This window comes from Lynx canadensis, chromosome B4 (genome assembly GCF_007474595.2).
Source record: "Lynx canadensis isolate LIC74 chromosome B4, mLynCan4.pri.v2, whole genome shotgun sequence".
In the NCBI taxonomy this organism is placed as follows: Eukaryota; Metazoa; Chordata; class Mammalia; order Carnivora; family Felidae; genus Lynx; species Lynx canadensis.
Genome location: NC_044309.1, coordinates 113700614 through 113726703, shown reverse-complemented (window position 1 = coordinate 113726703; position 26090 = coordinate 113700614). Strand labels below are relative to the sequence as shown.

At 40.9% G+C, this 26090-nt stretch overlaps 1 protein-coding gene across 1 annotated transcript in view; it reads right to left on the bottom strand.

Annotated features, from left to right (window-relative positions):
- PLEKHG7 (pleckstrin homology and RhoGEF domain containing G7) overlaps positions 1–24669 on the bottom strand; it is a 128070-nt gene extending 103401 nt beyond the window's left edge. The window contains 2 exon segments of the mRNA XM_032593795.1: positions 9312–9456; positions 24437–24669. Of these exon segments, the coding sequence (XP_032449686.1) occupies positions 9312–9456; positions 24437–24669 (378 nt within the window).
- Between the last annotated feature and the right edge of the window lie 1421 nt (positions 24670–26090).

Here is a 26090-nt window from a genome sequence, read left to right as displayed (position 1 = left end):
CACGCTTCAGGGGTAGGGAAAGATGAAATGTTTAAGCCTCAAACCAAAGAACAGCAGAGTGGGAAGGGAGAGGGTTAGGGTTAGGTCCCAGGAAGTGACAGGGAAGAGAGGACCTTTTCGAGCTTTGGAGAGGACAGCATGCTTTCTTGTCTGGGCTCCACAGTAACAGCGAAACTTATGTGCCAGGCTTAAGGCCACACACTTTGCATGCACGATCTCATTTAATTCTTATAGCAGTCCTGAGACATTATTACTATTCCCATGATATAGACAAGAAAAATGCCCAAAGAAGGAGTTATTTAGTGGGTAAGTTTAAACTGTGGTCATCTGACTCCAGGTCCTGTACCCTTGACCAGGAAATTATTTTATGACATATACGACTTAACGTTTTTCCTGACAAATTAGGACATCTCTCCTATATTCTCTCCCAAACTTCTACTTCTTCAGCCCGAGTTGCAAAACTGGTTTCCACCACTGCTGGTTTTGTCAAGCTCTGGCTTTGTTTTTGAGCTCGCAATGAAGGGACCACAAGGTGGCAGTATAACATTACACAGTTCAAACATGGGGGACAAGGTCTGTACCTTCCCGACTGCTTTTCACCAGGTCAGGCGGAAATGTCAGACAGAGAAACCCTTGCTAGTAAGACTGGCCTTGGCAGTTTATCCTGTCATGCAAGCAAACACGTGGAATTCATTCCTCTCTAGGTAATCCAAGGGAAAAGAATCATCAGAGACCTCAGGTGAATAACAATAGTGGTCCCAATGCTGTGGGGTTTCAGGGGTAAGTGCTCTACCAAGACCTTGAAAAACCAGGACTTTATTTTTATTTACAAAATTTCTTTTTCCTCTTGACGTTGCACTCCCCCTTCCTATGTAGGCTTTATGGAATTGATGCTTGAAAAGTGCAGAAGCAGTGGAAAGAGCAAGGAGAATAGGCAGAAAGAAAAAGAGTAGGCTTTATTGTCAAAGGACCTGGACACAGAGAGCATCTCAGCTGGCTCCATGATATTAACCATGATACCCAATACTCCTGCACTCATTTCTTCATGCATAGCACGGGGGGACAGTATCTGCTTTGCAGATTGTTGGGAATATTAAATAAGGCAAACCCATGAAGTATTTTTAGGTGCTGAATTATGGAAACCATGTGCTTTCTTCAGATGTTTGTTTCCTTAGCTTAGGGACATATGGCGACTAAGAGAAAGACCAAGATTCCTATAAAAGAAGGGAAGAGGACGGCCCAGCCTCGGTAGAAATCAACGTACAGTCTATGGACAAAGAGAATTCCTGCTGTTGTAATAGCATAAAAAATATTTATGAGGCTGATGGAACAAAGGGAATTCTGTTTGTTTCTCTCTGTGTAGTTTGCTGTATAATAGCAACAAGAAATAATCATGTGTTTCAGGAGGAGTGGGAAGATACACTTAGAGAAATGCGTTTGATTTCTAAAGGCTCTTAGGCGCCGGTGAAGTCTTCCTGATACGTACCTCACAGATCATCCTTCATGTGTGCCAAGTTCTGTCTGGATGTAGACCAGGCTCAGGAGTGAGTGAGCTCTGTTTTCAAATACAGCTCTGTTATTTACTGGCTTTGTGACTCAGAGCCACTTGCTTAGACTCGGTTTTCTCCCTTAAAAAATGGGGGGGGGGGGGAGGGAGAGACATGCAGAATTACAGTAGTTCCTACTTTACAGACTGATATAAGGATTATACAGGATAATGCATGTAAAGTGCCCAGTGCATAGTGAGCCCCAGACAGGTACTGGCCATTATGATCCCTAATTTTGCCCAGTTGCAATAGCAAAAGTGCTTTTTGGGCCTGGAATTCAGTCACAGCTGGGAATCTGGTAATACCAGAGGAAATTGCTCAACTTGAATAATAAAGAGACAGAACAACATTCAGGTCTCTGCTGAATGACTTTCTCCCATCCTTTCACATCCTTTCAACAGTGCCCAGGATTGTGGTGTCTTCATCAGGCCAAACTGACTCTCGTTTGCACTTAAGTTGCATTTTGGGGGATCATTTGGGAGCCTGCCAATACTTTGAGACTTCACCAAGCCAGTAGGGTCAGAGGAATCCCTGGTTTCCACTGATTCACAGAACAGATATTCCACAAATAACAGCATCTTGATCATAATTTCAATTTTTTTACCTCCCATTCCCCATCTTTTATGGCGATACTTCCATTTAAAATCAAACACCCTTATGTTCTGTAATGAAAAATTTCCTAACAGATAAAAGCCCACGACCATATGGCTTCATGGGTGAATTATACCAAACACTTAAAGAAGAATTAATTCCAATCCTTCTCAAACTCTTTCAAAAAAATTGAAGACGAAGGAACACTTCCAAATTCATTTTATGAGGCCAGTATTACGCTGATATCAAGGCAAGGACACTCTAAGAAAATTATGGGCCAATATCCCTGATAAACATAGATGCAAAAATTCTCGATAAAATACTAGCAAACTGAATTCAAGAGCATTAAAGCGGTCGTTTGCCATAATCAAGTGGGATTCAAGCTGGGATACAAGGGTGATTCAACATATGCAAATCAATGAATCTGACATACCACATTAATAGAATGAAGGATAAATATCATATCATTTCAAGAAGTGCAGAAAAAGGACTTGACACAATTTAACGTCTTTTCATGATAAAAACTTTTAACAAATTAAGTATAGAAGAAATACTTCTCAACATAATAAAGGCCATATTTGACAGGCCCACAGCTAACGTCGTAATGGTGACAAGATAAAAACCTTTCCAATAAGATTAGGAAAAAGACGAGCATGCCTACTCTCACCATTTCTGTTCAACATAGTACTGGAAGTCCTAGCCATAGCCATTAGGCAAGAAAAAGAACTAAAAATCATCCAAATTAGAAAAGAAAAAATAAAATTATCTCTGCAGATGATATGATCTTATATATAGAACATTCTAAAGAACTATTAGAATAAATGAATTCACTACAGTTATAGGATACAAAATCAGCATAGAAAAATCAGTTACATTTCTAGAAACTAAAAGCATACTATATGACAGAGAAATTAAGAAAACAATTTCATTTACAATAACATCAAAACAATAAGATACTTTGGAATAAATTTAACCAAGGAAGTGAAAAACCTGTACACTGAAGACTATAAGACATTGAAGAAAAAACTGAAGAAGACAAATAAATAGGAAGATCTCTCATTTTCTTGGATGGGAAGTATTAATATTGTGAAAATATCAATACTGCCCCAAATGATCTATAGATTCAATGCAATCCTTATCAAAATATCAATGGCATTTTTCACAGAAATAGGAAAAGACTATCCTAAAATTTTTTATGGAACCACAAAGGACTCTGAATAGCCAAAGCAATCCTGACAAAGAAGAACAAAGCTGAAAGCATCATACTTCCTGATTTCAAGCTATATTACAAAGCAATAGTAATCAAAACAGTGTGGTAGGGGTATAAAAGAGGAACAGAATAGAGAGCCCATGCATAAACTCACATGTATAGGGTCAACCAGTTTTTGACAATGGCTCCAAGAATGAAAAATGTGGAAAGGATAGCAAGGGTAGTCTCTTCAATAAATGCTGCTGGGAAAACTGGATATCTACATGTCATCTTTTTTTAAAAACTTTTTTTTAATGTTTATTTATTTTTGAGAGCGGGAGAGGGGCAGAGAGAGAGAGGGAGACACAGAACTCAAAACAAGCTCTGGCTCTGAGCTGTTAGCACAGAGCCTGATGTGGGCTCGAACCCAAGAACCTCGAGATCACGACCTGAGCCGAAGTCAGAGGCTTTACTGACTGAACCTCCCAGGCACCCCTGGATATCTACATGTGAAATCATGAAACTGGACCCCTGTCTTACACGACTCACAAATAGATCAGAGACTTAAATGTAAGACGTGAAACCATAAAACTCTTACAAGAAAACATAGGTAAAAGGATCTTTGACACTGGCCTTCACAATGATTCTTAGACACCAAAAGCAAAGGCAACAAAAATGAAAATAAACAAGTGAGGCCACATCAAACTAACGAGCTTCTGCATAGGAAAGAAAACAATCAGTAAATTGAAAATATAAGGTATAAATGAGGAGAAAGTGCTTGCAAGCCATATATCTGATAAGGGGTCCATGTCCAAAATATAATTAAAAAAAAAAACAACACCTCATATAACTCAATAGCAAAAAAGCAAATAATACAATAAAACATGGGCAAATGACCTGAATAGACATTCTTCCAAAGACATACAAATGGCATACCGATAGGTATATGAAAAGTGCTTAATATCACTGATAATCAAGGAAATGCAAATCAAAACCACAATGAGGTATCATCTCTCACCACTTAGGATCGCTCTTACCAAAAAGACAAGAGATAATAAATGTTAGCAAGGGTGTGGAGAAAAGGGAGCCCTTATACACTGTTGGTGGAAAGGTAAATTGGTACAGTCATTATAGAAAACAATATGGTAGTTCCTTAGAAATTTTATTTTTTTTATTTTTTATTTATTTAAAAAAAATTTTTTTTAACGTTTATTTATTTTTGAGACAGAGAGAGACAGAGCATGAACGGGGGAGGGGCAAAGAGAGAGGGAGACACAGAATTGGAAGCAGGCTCCAGGCTCTGAGCCATCAGCCCAGAGCCCGACGCAGGGCTCGAACTCATGGACCGCGAGATCGTGACCTGAGCTGAAGTCGGACGCCCAACCGACTGAGCCACCCAGGCGCCCCTAGTTCCTCAGAAATTTTAAAGCGAACTACCATATGGTTCAGCAATCCCATCCCTGAGTATATATATATATGAAGGAATTGAAATTGGTATCTTGAAGAGATACCTGCACTCCCCTTTCATTGAAGCATTACTCACAATAGCCAAGATATGCAAACAACTGAAATGTCCTTTGATGGATGAGTGGATAAGGGAAATGTGGTATACACATATTCTCACACACACACACACACACACACACACACACACACACACACAATGGAATAGGATCCAGACATAAAAAAGCAGGAAATCCTGCCATTTGCAATAACGTGGATGAAACCAGAGGACATTATGCTAAGTGAAATAAGCCAGACAGAGAAACACAAATACTGTATGATATCACTTATATGTGGAACATAAAATAAGATGCATTCATAAAAACAGGCAGCAGAGTGGTGGTTGACAGGAGCTGGGGGAAGGGGAATGGGGTGATACAGGTCAAAGGGTACACACTTTCAGTTATAAGAAGAACGGATTCTGAGGATCTAAAGTACAGCATCTTGACTGTAGTTAATAATATGGTATTATGGGGCGCCTGGGTGGCTCAGTCGGTTAAGCCTCCGACTTCGGCTCAGGTCACGATCTCGCGGTCCGTGAGTTCGAGCCCCGCGTCAGGCTCTGGGCTGATGGCTCGGAGTCTGGAGCCTGTTTCCGATTCTGTGTCTCCCTCTCTCTCTGCCCCTCCCCCGTTCATGCTCTGTCTCTCTCTGTCCCAAAAATAAATAAACGTTAAAAAAAAAATTAAAAAAAAAATAATATGGTATTATGTACTTGAAAGTTGCTGAGAGTAGATCACAAGCATTCTTAACCACACACACACACACACACACACACACACGCACACACAATGAAAAAAGGAGTACGGCATAAGCATGTTAGGTGATGGATGTATTTAATTATGTTGATCTTGGTAATAATCTCACAACATATATGTATGTCAAATCATCATGTCATACACCTTAAATACACACAATTATATTTATTGTGTATATATTAGCATATAATAATTATGCTAACTATTCCTTAATAAAATTAAAAAACAAAACAAAACACTATCATGTTTTCCTTCCAACCATCCTCATGGAGTTGAGCATTACTGCAGAAATACCTACATTATCAATCCGGTGTCTTCAAAGTAGAAACCAGTGTCGGCGTCACAAATTCTTGGCCTGCACCACAACCTGCTCATTCAGATGACATGGTAGGGCCCCACGATTTGTGTTTTAACAAGCCTTCTGCATGATTCTGATGCTTGCTCAAAGTTGAGAATTCCTTCCTCTAGCCTCAAAAATAGGTCACCTCTGTGCCATGGAGATGCTTTCGCACTTGTTGCCAAGGACCAAATTTTGAGATCAGATTCATGATATCATTTTTGACGGCCATCTATATTTTGTCATATTATCCCTGCATTTTTGCCCCAGGGAAACCAATAGGATTTGGAATCTGTCTTACAACCAAATCCTGTCTTACTCTCCCTGCATGTGCATACAAATATTTAACTTATTTCCCTCCTCATTGGTGCAAACTGTAAGGCTGAAAACGTTAACAGATTTTGCCCTTTTAAAAAATTAACACTGATATGTGCTGTTGCATTCCGTAATGATTCTTTTCTTTTGTGTTTTTTTTTCCTCCCTTCAGGAAACAAAATAGTGTCTCTTCATTATCTTTAATCCTGAGGCTGAACTGGTTGTGGATTTTTGTGGTATATGACAGGAGTTATGATTGCTTCCAGTATTACAGTACTGATAGCACCAATGATAAAACCAATATATTAAATAAGGCTAATGCAGCTGTATAATTTACAGATGGCTGTCATATGTATTTTCTTCTTTAATTCTTACTTTTGCTATTTGTTTTATTTTTATTTAAAAATGGGGAAACTGAGGTTTGGAGGGGTTTCGCTTTCATAATACGGTATTTTGGTGTGTGGGGAAACACCATATGATTTTGACAGAACTTTCTCTTGGAATAACAATAACAACTAAGGCCTACTGTTGCGGTGCCTTCTGTGAGCCAGGCACTGTGATTGCTGTGTTCTGTTTTACTTCATCCGTGAAGTAGTAGTATTCCTATTCTGAGAGAAGGTAGTAAGTATTCCTATTTCCATCACACGGATGGGAAGATAGTCTTAAAGAGGCTAAATAACTTGTCTATGTCATATATAATCTCACGGAGTGATTGAGTTAGGATCAGACCCAAGTTAGTTTTAATTTAGCACCTGTTATTAGTCAGTTTCTAGGATCCGTGGAGGTGTTGAATCCAAGCGGTATCTTAACCTTTAAGAGATGGTTAATTCTGGAAGGGGAATTTTACTTTCTACCATTTTCTGTAAAGAAAGAGCCAAGGACATTCCACCAAAGACCTGATTCCTTTAAGCCAAGGGACTCTCTGCTATTATAGGATAGAACAAGGAGCTACTTACACCCTATTTATCATACCAATGGTTACTCATGGTTTATTTTGTAAATGCTCACCTTGATCCAGAAAAAATTTTAGAGAGCTCTAAGGGTCCATAAAACAGCTTACAAAATCCCATAAGTAGCTTTATCTACAGATAGGACAGGCATCTCCTAAGAAGATAGCCTCCAAGTGAGTTATTTTAAGTTGATTGGGACATTCTGTTATTCTCATCATACAAAGGGCCCAGATATAGCTGAGTTTGAAACATCAACCTACCTGTTCAGCATAAAAGTACTTTGAATAAAGCAAAAAATAATAATTACAGATTGCTTTGCCCATATTCAAGTGGTATAGACATACGAATGGCAAAAACGAAATAAAAGCTTTTCTGTAATCAGATTTTAACATTTGAATGCTTTAGGAGATCAAGCAGTGAACACAGCTGATGGGGAGAAGATATTAATCCTCCCCTGCCCTCAACTCCCAACCAACCTCTTGGATCCCACTGCAGCAGAAACAAAGTTCACTTTCCTCTTTACCTCGTCCAGTCTCTGGTCTTCCAAAGGCTGAGTAGGCATCATGGGACTCCCTATCTAGGCACACGTATTATCAGTCACCCTCTAATTGCGGTTTGTTGATCTCTAGTTTCTGTTAAGGACTGGTGTGCCCTTTAATAACCAACGAATGGTGCAGCAGTTCACTGTTTCTTTGTTATTAACACGATTCTCCTCCATTTGTAAAGCGTTACTTGTGCACGAAATGAAGTTGCATGCCACAATCCTATAAGGAGCCTCAAAGTTCTGAGCATAGATTCCATTTGTAAGTTTTTGTTCTTCTGAGAACAGTTCTTTTGATACATAGTTCACATAACATACAATTTACACCATACAATTCACCCATTTAAAGAACAAGACATCTATTTCCCTATAGCATGTGAATTGCCCTTCGATTTCCCTCCTGTCTTTAATTTATTCAACAAATATTTATTGAGTACCTCCTGTGGGCTAGGCATTGGGCGAAATGTTGGAGGCCTAACAGTAAATAAAACAGAGATGGTCTCTGCTTTCAGAAAGCCTTGAGTCTAGGAACAAAGATCTCAGAATTCAAGTGAGCTTATAAATAAAATAATTATAAATCATGACAGGTGCTATGTAAGAAACACATTAGGGTGCTTATCGAGATAGGAAATAATGAGTTGGCTGTGCAGGAGGAATCTCAGGTGGGTGGTGAGGGAGGGGACTCACAGGGGACTGGGCCCCTGAGCTGGGAAAGACCTTGGTATGTGCTGGGCACAGGTTGGAAGCAGAGCAGCTTACGTGTATTGAACCACGAGTTAGAGAAAGAGAGGCAGCAGCACTCTCACACGGTAAAGAACTCATGTCTGTGCTATTGGAAGCATTGAAAATGGGAATGACCATAATCCGATTTATACTTTTCAGGTTTTTGTGTCAGAGAGCTATACTTCAACCTCTGACAAACATTGGTCTGTGAGCCCTGCCCCCCTCCCTTCCCTAGTGAGATTTTTCTGGATCGTCTAGACTTCAGAAGTCGCTGTTTTTTGTCATGGTATATACTAGAACATAGTGTGAAAGGTGCTTCCCTGGAGTCGGACAGTGGAATGCAGTGATTTCATGTCATCTCAAGAGTCAGCTGGTGTCACAGGCCATTTCATCTCTAACCCAGTTCAGATGGGGTCAGAGACTAACCACCCTGCCTTGGACCAAACCCATTTCTGTATTGTTATATAACAGTTACAATTGTTAATTCAAATGAAAATATTTAGTTAGTTCTACTTAGGTGACTTAACAGGCCTGATTGAACCAGATTTAAATAAACTAATTTCCCAGGTTACCAGATAATTCCTGTAGATCTCAACAGGTCACATAATAATGAGGGGTTCTTGTTAAAACACATCTGTACATACACACACACAAATACCTAAACAACCATAAAAACCTGGCTAAACAACCAGGAGTATGTCACAGAAGGCTCAACTGAAAAAGGGCACTTTTGACAGCCTATTCCCGCAGTTACCCACATTTGTGTATATTGATTTTGTGGATTAAATTGGTCATGTGAAAAGTGTTTGTGTAGAAAAAAAAAAATCCAAAGCCCTCTCAGCATCTTCCCCACTTACAAAGATCTGTGAGTGAGCTTCGACAGGTAGAGCCGAGGTTGAAGACATTGTATGCTTGTGATTGCGCAGGGTCCTTGATGACTTTCTCTGGATCCACAGTCCCCAGCCAAGGGCAGTTGGCCTGCTCATGGCCACTTGCTGAGGACTGTCAGTAGAAACCCACAGTAATAGCAGCTGATACCAATGGAGCCCTTACTGGGTCCTAAACACAGTGGTAAGGTTTTCCATGTGTTACTTCATTTAGTGCTCATGACAACCCAGTGAGACAGACGTTACAATCCCCCTCCTTTTATAGAAGAAGCCTTTAGGGATTTGCCCAAAGTCCCATGGCTGACAGAGCTGGAATTTTAACACGGACTTCAGATCAGAGCTTGTCTTCATGTCATATGCCATGTTACTCTCCATGATGTTACCCTTGGCTATAGCTTGCTGGGGGAGTGGTGACTGCCTGATCCAAGGGTGGTGAATCCATAGCCCAACAGCAGTCAATGGCAGGACCTGTTAGATACAGCTGTGTCAAAATCAGAATGGGGCCATTCACCAGGCCAATCAGGTTTTCGCTCACGGTGCGAATTGAGGAATATAGAATGGAAATATAGAAGGCAGGGGCTGACGCCAAAAACTCCCATGGACAGAACTCAGGTAGACTGAGGCCTTAGGGTCACAGAGGTCTAGTGGGGCTGTAAAGAAACCAAAGCAATGGTCATCTAACAGTATGAGGAAGCAGAAGTATAAGGTAGGGAAAAGATGCAGAGCAGAGGACAAAATTGATAGTGATTATGATGTGGCAGGGAGTTTCAAGGAGCTCTAATGGCCAGGGAGGCAGAGACCATGTCCAGGGTCACAACCGCATTCCCTGAGGCCCAGGAGATCTCAACAGGCACCGTGGGTTGTGTAGAGAAGGAAGACAGCACTCGAGAGGGAAGGTGGGTCCCTGCTAATGGAAGCAGAGCTGAGGCCATCCAATAACTCTTGCTGTGGCACAACTGATGTGATCCTTCAGCCTCTGGAGCCAAATGACTTTGAGGGGACTCTCGTCTCTCTTCTATGGCTCCTTTTTTCTCATGAGATTTCCTTCTCCTTTATTGTCAAGAGTACCATTCTGATGAAACCCCATTTGCATTTCTTGACGTTGCTTAAAGCTACTTTTTTTTTTTTTTACAAGAACAACTCAACAGTAGAACATTGTTTATGTGAAAAAAGAAAACAATTCCTCTATATTCCTTCAAGTTTTTCTTTTCCTCTCATGAGGGATAGGAATAAGAACGTTTAATTTCCCACCCAAGAGTGAAAGCTTTTTAAAATCAAAGCATGCACAGCTAAGGTTTGCCTCGATTTTTTAACATCTTAAGTGTAACAAATTTCAAATTACCTTTCAGTGGTGAAAGATGTTTTGTTTTCTTTCCTTTGTAAAAATTCAAGATTGATCATGCATTTGCATGAATAATCTAATGACTTCCCATTTATTAGAATAATTTATAAAATCTACCTCACATCTTCTCCTTCGCTGTCATTTATATGCCTCAATAACAGCTCAAGGGCAGTTTTACGGAAAAGTTTTCATCCTCTGGCTTGTTCCCTGGGACCCAGTCTTGAACATGAATTTAAAGAATCAGATAAGCGCCACGTGGGACATGCTTCATGGACAGAACACAAGATGTGGATTCAGTAGTCCTGAGTCCTACTCCCAGTTTTGCTACTGTTTTGGAGTAATCTCAAACAAAGCACTTAACTCCTCTGAACATCAGTTTTGTCCTATGTAAACTGGGGTATGTAAGAGTAAATTTAATAATAACTGTTTAACAACATCTGTGTTGAATTTTTTTGACTTAACAGCAATTTTGATAATGCCCTATATGTGAAAGCACTAAAGAAATAATTTTCAAGATCATTTCAGTTTTCCCTTTAGCATGTATTATTAGCTACAAGCTGATTCAGTTTTGCTATGTTGATATTTCTTATACACATCCTTATTCACTGGCTGGATGACTTTGAGCACGTCATTTTATAGCCTCATCAACATTTTTGGGACAAAGAATCTTCAGTATGACTCTCTCTCTAGGTTAACGTGTCTCTCTACCTGTTGACACAATCTTCCAACCTCAAGATCACCTCCTTCCCTTGCCGTCAAAGCTCTTTGTACCCTAGAGCCTTGCCCGTGTTGTTTTCTCTGCTTGAAATGCTCCCCAACTCCACCCTTGCCCCACCAGCCTTTTATCTTCATTAAGGCCCTATAGATATCAAGTCAAATGTGACCTTCCTGGGGCAGTCCTGAAACCCTGGGATTAGCTCAAGTTCACCTGTTCTAGGTCGGAGGGTGGTTCTAGTTCACCCCCTTCTTCTCCTTCCTTGTACTTTTCACTTACCACCCTGTACTTCTTCTTCCTTGTACTTTTCATGTGACAATTGCAACATCTTCCTGAAAACAGAGGCTGTGTGTGTGTTGCTTTCATTGGGAACCCAACACACGGTTCAGTGTCTGGCATACAGTGAACACTTGATAAATATTTGTTGACTGAACTAAGGGAAAAGTAACTTTGAATACAATCGGTAGAATCCATAATGCAAAGTAAGCGTATTAAATAGTCAATGAAAATTAATACATGCTAATAACTATATCAGGTAATTGATCAGATGCATGAAATCATTATTTATTTTATTTATTGGTCACATAAGAATGGCGTTTGTCTACAAGCATATATAATTTACTAGCTAACATACAATAGTTGAAAATGGTACCTGAGAATACATAACTATAAACAGACAAGGCCAGGTAGAAAGATGGAATAAATGTTTAGACGGACTAGAGAGTTAACTACAGAGTTAATAAAATTGAGCTGTAAATGTCATTCTAAGTTTTTGGGGCCAAAACAAAAATGAAAATAGGGTCAGTTATCTAATGGTCATTGACCTAAGGGGAAAACACTCTAGTTTCTGGGAAAAGAAAGCTGTTCATGGCAATTTTTTTTCCTGAAGACATTTCTTTGAAGGGAGAGAACTTATTTTCTTCATGGGTCCTTGAGCAGCTTGGCAGCCTAGCCTTCTAAACCCACAGCATTAGAAGGTCAAGGGTGCTGTTCCCAGATTCTCCTCTCCTCAATGTCCTCTTCTCCTCCCTCCCCTCCCAGTTTCCCCTCTTTTCTCTTCTGAAATTTCTATCTCGTTGCAATTAAAAAACAAACATCAAGCGTGGCCTTTCCCATAGCTGGGGTGGCAGGGGGGTGGGAGGGTATCTATATCTAGCAGGTCCTAATCGAGTGATGTCTGTAACAGCCCTCCGACAGACAGATGCTGTCCCACCTCTCACTCTGCCCTCACCTGGATGGAGTCACTTAATTTCCCCGAGGCTTATGTTTTGTGTCTACTTGGGGCTGCTGAAGTCTCCTTGAAGGGCAGCTGGCACCATGAATGACAGAACGCCTGGAGCTGTGCCCAGCAGAGCCCATGTTTCTCATGCATTTCTTCCTCCCTCTCAGAACTGGCATAAGGACCAATGGAAATACAATTCTTGACATGTGTTGAGCATGGGTATATTCTAGAGGCCCAAAGAACAGAGAGGAGAGGCTCATTCTCCCAGCTTAACAAACAGAAGGGGAGGAAAGAATTGCATGTATTTCTGTTTCATAATGATCTCCTCCCCTGAATATTTTTTGTATATTTTCATTTTTTACCCAAAGCAAAAAAACAAGAAATAGACTTGTAGCCTCTAATCTTTTTGCTGTAATTTATATACAAATGCAATTTATATGTGTATGTAATTTTTTAAAAAAATCCCTATTTCTGCAAATTACTCAGTGATATATGCAAGTCAAAACAAAACAGGAAGTTGTGGGACCAGCTGTATCACAGTCAAGTGTCAGGGATGACTTAACAGTTGGGTTTGAATTGGGGTTCCCCACCTTTGCTGCCTTTTAGCTGAATGATCAGGCTCCAGCTTAGCTGAACTTAATCATTGCCAGAGATTTCTCTTTCTATAAAATCCTCAGAATGTTTATTTGATTTTTTTTTTTTTTTTGCCAAATTTCTGCATTAAGAAAAGTAATAACTCAACCTAGATTATAAAGTCTATGACTCCTGGGCAAATTCTTCTTGCCTTTCTAACTTATTCAAACCAGATTTTTTCCATTTGGGAAGGTCATGAGGAACGTGTAGTTTCTTTAGGGGCCACTTCAGATATGATGGTTTCCATGACAAAGTCTCAAGAGTGACAAACTATTTTGCCCAGTGGTTACCAGCATAGTCACCAGAGGGACATGATTATTTGTACAGTAATTTCCTCTAATTTTTTTCTCCTGAAAGAAAATATCCTGGTAGCACACCAAATCTAAAATTGGATACCCTGTGTGTGTCTCATTATGGTTTTGTGGACAAAGGAACTAAAAACAATGGTAGTTTAAAAATAAAATTGCTTTGTTTCCTCTGGCAGTGTCAGAAATGTAGACTCTTTCACGGGGAGAAAAAGGGTGCTAATTGTGTGGTTGTAACCCACTAGCAAAAATGTATCTGGCATTGAGCATTATAATTGGTAAAGGCTGAGCGAAGTTATACACAGAAATCCAGGATATTCTTCTCTGTTAAGAATATTTAGATTTAGGGGCACCTGGGTGGCTCAGTCGGTTGAGCGTCTGACTTCGGCTCAGGTCATGATCTCACGGTCCGTGAGTTCCAGCCCCGCATTGGGCTCTGTGCTGATGGCTCAGAGCCTGGAGCCTGTTTCAGAATCTGTGTCTCCCTCTCTCTCTGACCCTCCCCTGTTCCTGCTCTGTCTCTCTCTGTCTCAAAAATAAATAAACGTTAAAAAAAATAAAAAAGAATATTTAGATTTAGTACTGTATGGATATTACTGAGAGAGATGTTAATGACCAGTATGTATCCAGATGTGATACTGACTTGACTGGGAGACCTACTCCTCTGTTTGAAACATCTGGCATTTCACTGGGTTCAGCAATTTTCTATCTTTAAATTTTCTAAACTTGGAGTAGTAACCCCAAAGGCAGCCACTGAAGGCAGTCCTTTGTGGTCTGTGAAACTCTATTCCACAATCCTGCATTGGGACTGGCAAAACATTTCCAGCTCTGAGAAACTAACATGTTATTTATTACAGTAGCTACATAGTACCCATGTAACAGGTAATAAAGATGAATATGGCACGTTCCCCTCATCGAGTACTTACTACATTTGTTGCAACTCAAGGTCCTTTACCTGTATTATCTCATTTAACTCTGACTTGGTATTATTATTCCTATTTTTCAGAAGAGAAACAGGTTCTAGGAGTTTAAGTGACAGCTGGTGTAGATCATGGAAAACACGTTCCAGTCCAGGAGACTTTGGCTGTGGATTTGTTTCTCTAAATTGCTACATGTGTTGCTCCACGAATGTCTGGTTAATAAGTTACTGAATTATCAGCAGGATAGAAGGATGAAGACTGGTTTCTAGTCTTAGTCTCCAGCTTATTTCTTATGTGACCTTGGACGTGTTATTCATTCTTTGGCCTTGGTTTCCTTATCAGTGAAATGTGGAGAGTTGAACTAGCTGGTTTTTAGAATTCCCCTTATCTTCTTATTTATGAGTCTGTGATTAATGTGAATTGTTTGGACAGTCTGGATAATTGGGGAAAGCATCGGCTGTTACGTTCCACATCATAGCTCTACATTTTATAAAAGAGAGTTGCTTCCCAATAACACAGGACATGATGGTATAGTAGAAAGTACCCTGGACAAGACATCTGATGGTCTTCTGGAAGGAGGTCAGAAGGTCTAAGCAGTCACCTATGCTATAGACTCAATGTTGGGGCGCTCCAAAAGTCACATGTTGAAATCTAACCCCCAAAGGGATGGTATTAGGAGACGGGGCCTTTGGAAGACGATTAGGTCATGAAGGTGGAATCTTTGTGAATGGAATTAGTACCCTTATGAAAAGGCTTCAGAGAGCTCCCTCTGTTTGGCCATGTGAAATTACAGTAAAAAGACAACCATCTATGAACCAGGAAGCAGTCTCTCACCAGATGCTGAACCTGCTGTCACTTTGATCTTGGACTTCCCAGCCTCCAGAACTGTAAGAAATAAAATTCTGTTGTCTATAAGCCACCCAGTTTATGGTATTTTGTTACAGCAGCTGAACTGACCAAGACAACTTGTTGTAGCACTTACTAACTACTTAAGCTTTATCAGACAACGTTGCAATTCTGAGTTTTAGTTTTCTCACCTGAAACATAACAGTGCCTATTCCATACTCAATGTCTTGGGACTAAAAAAAAGTGTATATGAAACCTTTGTACATACAAGGGCATGATGATTAGTAGAATTATTAAAAGAATATTGCTAAGCAGTGACCAAAAGAAGAGGAAAAATTGAATTTAGACTCATTAACTTTAGATCACATCACAGTGTTATGGGCGGAATCATGTCTTCCCAAATTCACCTGGTGAAGTCCTAACCCTTAGTGCTTCAGAAAAGTAGGATTGTATTTAGAGATGGGGCCTTTAAAAAGGTTGTAAGGTAAGATAAGTTACATAGGCCTGCCCTAACCCAGTGTCTGTTGTCCTTAGAAGAAGGGGAGAGTGTGACACAGACGTATGAGCGCATACAGAGGAAGACCATGTGAGGTCACAGCAAGAAGCTGGTCCTCTGTCAGCCAAGGAGAGAGGCCTCTGAAGAAAGCAAACCTGAAAAATAGTTACAGAAACACTGAAACACAAATTATGCAGCCAACACTGTGATCGAAGATAAGTTTTAAATAATTTCTGCTCCCCTGTTCAGGTTTCAGAGCCTTCTCAGACCTCCCCGGATTGTTCTCTCGTGACCCTTCCTGTACAAGAGACAGATAGCTGGGGGATAGTTGAGCGTCCCCCACACACGTGGGTGCTTCATTTGCCATGCTGCCCTGGGGCTGATCTGCTCATTTATATAACTTGTTGCTGGAGTGGAAGCCACCAAAGGGCACAGTCCTTCTCACCACACCACCCAGTCCCACCCCTGGCACAGTCAGGGCTCCACAAATGTTTGCTAGAAGACTGTGGGCCCTTGCAATCCCGCTAGGCAACACGAAACACAGTATATTTATGCAATGACACCAAAAATTATAATCAAAATGACAACAACAACAACAGTAATAATAGCTATTGCTTATTGAGAACAAGGCACTCAGCCAGCAGAGAGTGATTACCTGCATATAAACCACATTTGGAGCATTGTACATTTGATCCTTTAATTGCTTTCTCCAGGCCAAATCTGGACGTTTGGATGTGGAAAGACAAATTGATGATTTTAGCCTGGGAGAGCTGCCTCTCAGCTCATAGTTCAGTTCTGGGGGCATCTTCCATTTTACTCTTTATAGCAGTGCTTTATGCAGTAATGTGAATTTTATTGCACTTTTGCACATATTTTATAAAAATGCATGGAATGGAAAAAGGAAAGTGTGAGAGTGCTGGTTTTAATGATGAGCAATTTGATCTCATAAACTTAATTCAATTTAGGAAAAGATGGAAATTATATGGATGCCAAAAACTGAGACAATTTATCCTTAATTAGACATTTATTGGTCTTAAGCCAGTCAACTGTAGTTCAATTGTCAAAGGACAGAACAAAATTATAGGACATGTGCAAATCCATGGTCAAAGATTATGTTTCAAATGGGATGTAATTAAGAACTTTATATTTTTTATAGCACACTGAACACGGAGGCCCAATGATATGATATGTAATAATGCTGTTCAGTTTTTCAAATCTGAAAACTTTCTGTAATGTCATATATAATAAAATTAGGAACATCATATGTTTTGCTTATTTCTTCAAACAACTCTTAAAACTAGGAAGAGTCCTCGCTACAATAAGTAAGCGATAACGAAAGACCACAGACGGGGTGGGCTAAACAACAGATTTTTTCTGCCCCCTCAGAGTTGTGGATGCTGAATGTCCACGGCTGAGATGTTGGCAGGTTGTTTTTTTCTGAGCCCTCTCTCTCTTTGGCTTACAGATGCCACCTTCTTCTCGGATCGTCTTGTCATCTTCCATGTGTGCTCACACAGCCGTGTCAAGCCCTCCCCTTCCTAGGGGGATGCCAGTCATATTGGATTAGGGCCCGCCCATATGACCTTACAGTCACAGTCAGAGGTGCTGAGGGGTTAGGACTACGCCATATGAATTTTGGGAGGACACAATTCAGCCCACAACACTATGACATAAACTGAAGTTAGTGACTTTCAACTCATTTTTGGAGGGTAGTGGGGGGAAGGGAAGAACTTCTATTGAGGAAGTAAGGCAGAATGAAGACAGCATAGAAGACACGCCTAATTGGGAGATCGGTGTGGGAAGGCGTGGCTCAGAGCACCGGAAACAGAAATCAGCCTTGGGAAGTTAAAAGTGTCTTTCTCTGAAGCAATGTTTTGCTTTTCCATTGTTGACAGAGTAAAAACAAAACAAAACAAAACACTAACCAAAAAAAAAGAATCTTGTGGCTTTAAGCAACTGACCCCAGGACAAAGTTTATAGAACAGACCAGGACAGATTACTGCTTTGGGTCCTCATACAATGGATGCTTCCCTGCAGAACGGCTAAGTTGTTCGGGGAGCTTCTATTAACCTAATCAGGTCATCCTGGGCTTAAAGGGGTTCTGGTTACACATCTTCAATACTTCTGAACTACTTCCTGCGTCCACAGGCGAAAAGGACTATTAAATGGGTTGCACAGAGAGGTGGAACTAATACTACGTGACTGAACTAGGATCATCATATTCTAAACAGCAATTAAAATAATTCCGACCTTTGGAAAGTAATTCACAAATTTTTTTTGTTAAATTCGAACCTGAGAAAAGGCAAATAGTGAGTATGATAAACATGAATGTGTTATGTAACTGAAACAAATTTGGAGAATTTTTAGTACATAATTTTCCTTAAAAAAGTAAGTTAGCAATAGTATAATCCAGCTTTTTACATTGCCTTTTGTGTTGAAGAAGGCTAGTGTTGAAGAAGACTTGTGAAATATCTCACAATGCATACGTTTGCACATATACATAACAAGGAATGTATATTCATATAAATATTACCCAACATTTCATTAGTAGCTCATTTTCTCAAGTGTTCAGAAGTCATTTCCCTTGTCGTTTCGATTGCTAGCACAGTAAAACTGGGAAAGAAACAGACTGACTTCTGAGGAGTAAAAGGGATGTTCAGTTCCGCACGAGGACTGAAGTATTAGAATTTGGCTCCTTGGAGAAGCCCTTAGTTGTCACTCAGGGCCAACAGACACATCTCTAACTAGCTTAGTAAGCCTGACTTTGAAAATGCAAATTAGAGGAATCCTTGACCAAAATAGATTCGCAGAAAGCACCGTGGGAAGGTAGAGAGAAACAATAACAGCAGACATGGAACTTACTGGAGGCAAAGCCAACTGTACAAGTTTTGATAACCTTTGACGGTATCTCAGTACAGCAACATAGGTTCCTGTCAATGACCCAGAGTCACAAAGACAGAGTTAAATGGTGTCTATACCATCTATTTAAGGAGGCAGATTAATGTGAAATGTGGAAAAATTTCTATCCAATGTGGTAAAATAAATTAGGAGGATAGAAATTGGCACATGGTGTCTCTGGAAAACTAAATTCTATGGGTTATTTTGTTTGTTCATTTATCCATTCATTCCTAGGTGATATATTAGGGACCTACTGTTTATTCATGAATCCAGCAAAAATGTGATGAATTTTTGAATTCATGAATCTGATGAATACAATAGATACCAATATCTATCCTTGTGCTATTTACTTTTTAGTTGGAGGAGACAGACAGCACAAAGCTAAATAATATATAGAGGGTCTGTAAAGAATATGGACAGTGTTGGGGCGCCTGGGTGGCTCCGTCGGTTAAGCGTCCGACTTCGGCTCAGGTCAGATCTCGTGATCCGTGAGTTCGAGCCCTGCGTCGGGCTCTGTGCTGACTGCTCAGAGCCTGGAGCCTGTTTCAGATTCTGTCTCCCTCTCTCTCTGACCCTCCCCCGTTCATGCTCTGTCTCTCTCTGTCTCAAAAATAAATAAGCGTTAAAAAAAAAAAAAAAAAGAATATGGACCGTGTTAAGTGCTGTGGGGGAAAGAAAGGGAAGGACGGAGCTGGAGGGGAGTGAGGAGAGTGGGAATACAATCTAATGTAGGTTGGCCACTGCGAAGGTAATGTGTAAGCAGGGTCTTGAAGGAGGTGAGGGAGTGAGCACCTTGGTTCTTAGAAGGAAGAGCGTTCCTGGTGGAAGGGACCTCAGAGTAGGGACAATGCCTGGGCAGTGGAGCAATCGCACGGAGGCCAGGAGGGTTTCAGCAGGGGGTGGGTGTGGGGCAGGGGGGAAAAGGAGGAGGAGGAGGAAGTGGAGGAGATTGGGTAGAGAAGGGCTTTTGCCATTGCGGTGCTGTCAGCAGAGGGCTGATGATCTGTCATAGATTTTTAAAAGGATATGCTAGCCAGTGTGCGAACAGACCAAAGAGCGAAGTTCAAAGACAGGTGGCTGTTGGGATATTTCAGGGGAGAGGCTATGGTGACTTGAAGAAGGTGCTCATGGCAGAGGTGTCTAGAAGGGGTCAGTCAGCCTCAGGTTATATCTTGAGGGCACCGTTGAGAGGCTTTACCAATGCATCAGATATAGGGTGTTGAGAGAAAGAGAGAGACGAGTGCAGGGTGACTCTAAGGTTTTTGACCTGAGCAACTGACAGAGTCGCCATTTATTCAGAGAATGGAAGATGCAGGTTTGAGGGGGTTGAGTCAGGGTTTGGCCATGTGAAGTTTAAGGTGCCTGTTAGAATCCCAGTGGGGATAAGGAGTTGGCAGGTGGATACACAGGACTCGTTCCAGGGACAGGGCTGGCAGGAGATGTAAATTTGGAAATTGTGAGAGGATAAGTAGTAGACACAGGTCCAAGGCGCTGTCTATAGAATAGGATAATATTTTTAAACAATGGTGAAGAAGTAACCTTTCCCTTTAAGCAGTGAAAACACAAAAATAGAAATAACTGAAATAGGAGGGAAGAATGCCATAAACAGTTAAAGGAAAATAAAAAGTGCCCCCAGGGACACTGGGATTTAGGCAGATGCAGTGAACGTGACCGGTGGACGATGAAGCAGTAAAGCTTGATCAAAATGCTTCCTAAGGAAGTCAAGGAAGGCTTCATCGAGGAGATGGAACCGCTTACTCAGTCTTAAAGGGGAAGAAAGGATTTTTGACAGGAAGAAATGGATGAAGAACACAATCCAGGTGAAAAGGCTCTCATTACTGAAAACACTAAGAGAAGAGATCGCTGACTACTTTTGGAGATGAATGAGAAGGAACAACATTTTTATCAGACCCTCATCTCTAAAGGAGCTTCAGTGCTTCGTGAGAACTGTTCAGCAGGCCATGTGGTGCCATATGCTAAACTTTATCTTAAACTACCTTCAACTATTTTTCATACACACTGAAAAACGCACCAATTGTAAGTGTATAGTTAAATGAAATTTTATCCCCTGAAAATACCTGTGTAACCAACCACTTCGATCAAAAAACCGCCAGCACCCCCAGAAACCTCGTTACTCCATCCCCTAAACACAGAAGAAGCGGCTACCGTGACTTTTACCAGCAGGGATTAGTTATGCTTGACTTGAACTTTATGTAAATAGAACCAGACAATATACACTCCTATGTAGCTAGCTTTTTTCAGTCATTGTTTTGAAGTTCACATACACTGTTGCCAGTAGCAGTGGTCTGTTACTTTGCCTTTCTAGAAATACTATAATTTCTTGCTCCAATCTACTATTGACAAGCATTTGAGTCGTTTTCAAGTTTTGGCTATCATATTTCTACTGCTACAAGCATTCCTGTGTGTGTCTTTTGGTACACACATGCATTTCTATGGGGCATTTGCTAAAGAATGGAATTGCTAGGTCATAGGTGATATAAATGCTCTGCTTTTGTAGGTACTCCCAGTTTTCCAAAATGGCGTTTACCAACCAGCATTAAACTACCACTAGGGTGCATGAGAATGCCAGTTCCTTCACATCCTTGTCAACACTTGGAATTGTCAGGTTAGATTATTTATTTATTTATTTATTTTTTACAGAGAGAGAGAGAGAGAGAGAGAGAGAGTGCAAGTGGGGGAGAGGGGCAAAGGGGCAGAGGGAGAGGCAGAGAGAATTCCAAGCCCCAAATTCCATGGGGCTCTATCCCACGACGCTGGGGTCATGACCTGAGCCGAAATCAAGAGTTGGACGCTCAACCGACTGAGCCACCCAACATGCCCCTAGGTTATATAAATTTCAAGCCATTCTGGTGTGCACTGGGCTAAGTTGTTGTAATTTTAATTTGCATTTTCCTGATGACCAATGATGTTTAGTACCTTTTCATATGTTTAATTATATTTGAATATTTCACTTGTACAGTGCGTATTCAAATCCTTTGCCAATTTTTAACGGGTCGTCTGTGTTTTTCATACGGATTTCTAGGCATACTCTGTATACTCTGGATACAAGTACTTTGTCAGGTACATACGTTACAAGTATCTTCTTCCAGGCTTGGTGCATTTCACTCTGTCAGTAGAGTCTTCAAAGAAACACATTTTCTTAATTTTAATGAAGCCCTAATTATCAGTTTCCTTAAGCTTTATGTTTAATGATGGAAAAACAGGTAAACAGCCAGGTAAGTAGATAGGTCTACCCAGCTACATACATTACATATTATATACATATGTATATTCATACTTACAACACCCTTATGACACACGCAGAAGAATGTTCTCCCAAATATTTGGGCACTTTGTGGCCAAGTTAACACATAAAATTAACCATCACAACGAATTATAATTTAAAAAGCTCATTTTTCACCATAAAATTAATACATGTTGTTATGGAACTTTGGAGAACTGAAAAAAGTCTTACAACTCAATGCCTAACATAGTGTCTGACACTATAAATTCTCCAAGAGTATACGCTTAGTGAATGAATGAATAAATGAATGAATGAATCTACTCAGGTGGGGGAAAAAAAAACCTTTGTTAATATCTTAGTGTTAGGGCTTTTTTTTTTCTGTGCGTCTGTTTCATTTTATGCACTTTTGATAATGTATGTGTTTATAAATTATGTTTTGTTTGGGCTGTTTGATTTTCAGTGTTGAATCACCTGTTTGTACTAAACGAATGTGAAGACTTACCACCTGGAATGTTCTCATCCTCCCAATTAACATAATGTGAAGACAACGCATGTGCTTTATCAATCCGTCTTGCACCAAAGTCTCTTTATGATAAATATAAGATACTCCTGGATTCACATGTGTTTTTATCTAATGGAAACTAACTAGGCATGTGACCAAACACATTTTTTTTTTTGGAAAATTCCCATAATTATCAAGGAAACTCAGGAATTATCTGTGTAGCTGTAAATTGGGGCAATGGGAATGTGAGTGTAAGAAGCATCTATTTTCATTTGTTTGACTTTGGCTACAGTTCCACAGGATTCGAGCTTCTCATGATTGAGTCTAAATTAGGAGAACCATATGAAAAAATGAGAGATCAGAACGCAAGACTCCGTGCTTTGTTGGACAGGGGACGGAAGCCAGAAAGTGCCTCGGGCAGATGAACAATTCATTAATTACCAGTGGAAAGAAAAGTTGAATCTAGGGCACATCTTTCTTGAAGTGACATAGAAAGGTTTGCCAGTTAGAGCATGAAAATAGAAGACAAATATGTGTGTTCAGATATTAATTTTGTTACCAATACATCGGGTTAATAAGATCTTCCATCTTTCTTTACCATAGTTTCTCTACTATGAAATGAGGAAGGCGTTTATGGGATTTAATTTTGACAGTTTGATTGTGAAATCATAATTTTACAATATCAAACTTATGGAAATCAGTTCACTCAGAATACACATGGGACAGCTGTGATATGCACAGTGCCCTGTTTGTTGTCATGGAAAGCCAAAGAAGTATAACGCTCCCGTGACGGTCTGAATGTCTGTGACCCCCCAAATTCATAGGCTAAAATCCCAACCCCAATGGTGACGGTATCTGGAGGTGGGAGCTTTGGGAAGCAGTTAAGTCATGAGGCGAATGGGACTACTGTCCTTATAAAAGAGGCTCTGAGAGACATCCCTTGCCTCCTTCCACACAGTGAGGAGTCTGTCCTCTGCAACTTGGAAAGGAGGTCTCTTCATCAGAACCTGATCATGCTCGCACCCTGATCTCTGACGTCCAGACTCTAACGCTGTGACAAATACATTTGTGTTGTTTATAAATCACTCAGTCTGTGGGAGTTTGTCATAGCAGCCCTGAGATACTGCTCTATCTTTGTGGCACCTCAAGAAGGACTCTGCACACAGCAGGTGCTTAATGAATGTTACTTGAAGGTGGTGGTCCTCCCAAAGCTTGCATCTATTTGGGGAAAACAAAAGCCCCCTCTGCAGATTCAACAGCAGCACGGCAGGCCAGCAGCCCTGTGAGGAGGCGCAGACCTTGAACGAGCACCCGAGTGAGTGTCCAGGCAGACAGAGCCAGTGGGCAGAGGTGGTTCGGGAAGCTGTTGGGGCCTCACGGGAACTAGGATTCATAGGTGGGAAGAGGAGGAAGGTGCCTCGGGCAGGGCAAGCAGCCACTGGCAATTGCTCAGTTTCTGGGGCTGGAACAATGCACCTGCCTCAAAGGGCTTGTTTTGAGAAGCCGTGGAAGGTGCAGCTTCAAAGAGTCGGGTACCTACCTTGGCCGTGGGCTATGAAACGGGGGCTTTGTTCTTTATCCGGTAAATAGTGCTTTTGAGCAGAGGAGCCACAAGATTAAAGTAGCATTTTTAGTAAGATCTCCCAGGTGTGAACAAAAGGGCTGAATTGGACAGGACTCAAGCTGGGAGCAGGAAGCTCTGGAGTGATTTTTAGCAGAGTGTGGGTCTGAGACGCAGAGGGTCTGGCTTGGGTAAATTGGACTGGAAAGGGGACAACGGTTCAAAGGCTGCTTTAGGAGTTACTAGAGAACTAACAGAGTTTGGTAACTGAAGAGCGCAATGAAGGAGGAGCGTGAAAGACGCTCACATTTGCAACTCAGGTGACTGGAAGGATAAAGTTAGCCTTTGACAGAAAGAAAATCGAAGAAAAGGGAGACAGATAAAAACAGATGCCTTCAATTTGGTACTCACACGTCCCGATGCATGGTGTAGCACCGAATTCGGTTTTTATATACCACCTTATGGTTTACTGGCCGCCCTTCCAAGTGTGGTACGTCATGGGTGACGAAGCCGGGACAGTCACCAGAAATTTGGTTGGAAATACGCAAATGCAGACGGGTGCGGGGAGAAGGCTGTGGATGCGCGCAGCTGAGAAAGTGCTCCCCACCAAGGGGTGTGAGGAGCCAATGGCACATGCGACTCATGGTTCGTGTCCTGTGGAATTCCCATTTGAGTTACTTAGTCTGCAGTAGTCTGTGATTGAGTGATTAAACCTTTAACGTTCACTCCTTCCCCGGGTACCTCGTGAGCTGTACTTTGAAGTAGCATCGACCCGTGTTTTGAAATAATTCTTCAAATCACGCTTGCATCCCATCTTGGCATACATTTTCTTTAAACGAGTTGTAGACCTATCTAATTTCCATTTGCAGATTCAACAGCGCCCGGGAAGAAAACCCAAACAGGATCTGCTGCTGCATGTGTTTTCATCAGCTAGTGCTGGGGACAGTGATTGGCAAACTGGGTTGTGATGGAATTATTAAAATTCATGAGCCAGAGAATTACTGATGTGTAATAGTCAAAAATGCAGTGGGTGCTAAGTATCTTTGACACGTTCCCTAAAGCTTTTACCATCTTGGGAAAAAATGTTAGAAGTCTGGCAGGAACATATTGGATTTTCCTAAAGCATATGGTGATGAAATAGAATATCGTTCTATGAGAAAATATTGTCATACCGGCTTCCTGGCCCAACGTGTCACACGCACTTTCTATGGTTGTGTTGCAGTTGTCTTTCTTTTATGCCCTTTATTTCTGGGACGAATTTCGTTCCTGGTCTTGGAAGAATGGCGATGCTTCACCCCATCTCTCTCTTTTGGCCATTCCTTTGTTTTCATTCTTCCTCCCTGAGTCTTTTGTTCCCCACACTAAAGTCTTTACACCGTGTTTCAAGACTGGGAGGTGCGTGCTTTGATCAAGTTTTTGTTTTGAGGACACTAAGAGAGTTTTCATCTTCCAATCCTTTCTCCCCTACATGGTTTGTGTGCTGCTGTTTCATCCTGTTTTTCTGAAGGAGTTGCTTTCATCCCAGACCTGGCTGGATTGCAAGAATGGAAGTGCTTATTCTCTAGCTTGCATTAAAAAAAAAAAAAAAAAAATCCGTTTTTATTTCAAGACGATGATGAACAAGAAAAAAAAAAGTCAATGGACACTTTGCCACATTCTCTGTTTGGTTCCCCTTGGGCTCTTTTTAAGCATCGAAAATGTTCCCAGAGTTGGTCTAACCCACATCACCCAGTTGGTTGCAGGCAGTGTTGTGGGTTGGCATCCCCTAGGGGTGGCTTGTTGGTAAGCTCAATATCCAAATTCCTGGAATTGTCGGGTTCGTCTGTTTTCTAAGGCAACTAAGGAGCAATGCAGTCTTCCCTAAGGACTTTTATTGTTTTAGAGTTTTAGAGGCCAAATGAGCATTTCTAGTTGGCTCTGAATTTCAAATTCTTTGCCGTATGCTCTCAATAATTAAGACCTGATGAGTTTGAATAAATTGTTCCTCAGTACAGTTCCCTTCCTGAGGCAGATGTGATGTAACTCATCATCCGCTCCCTCTCCCCGGTGAGGACAATGGAAGCCT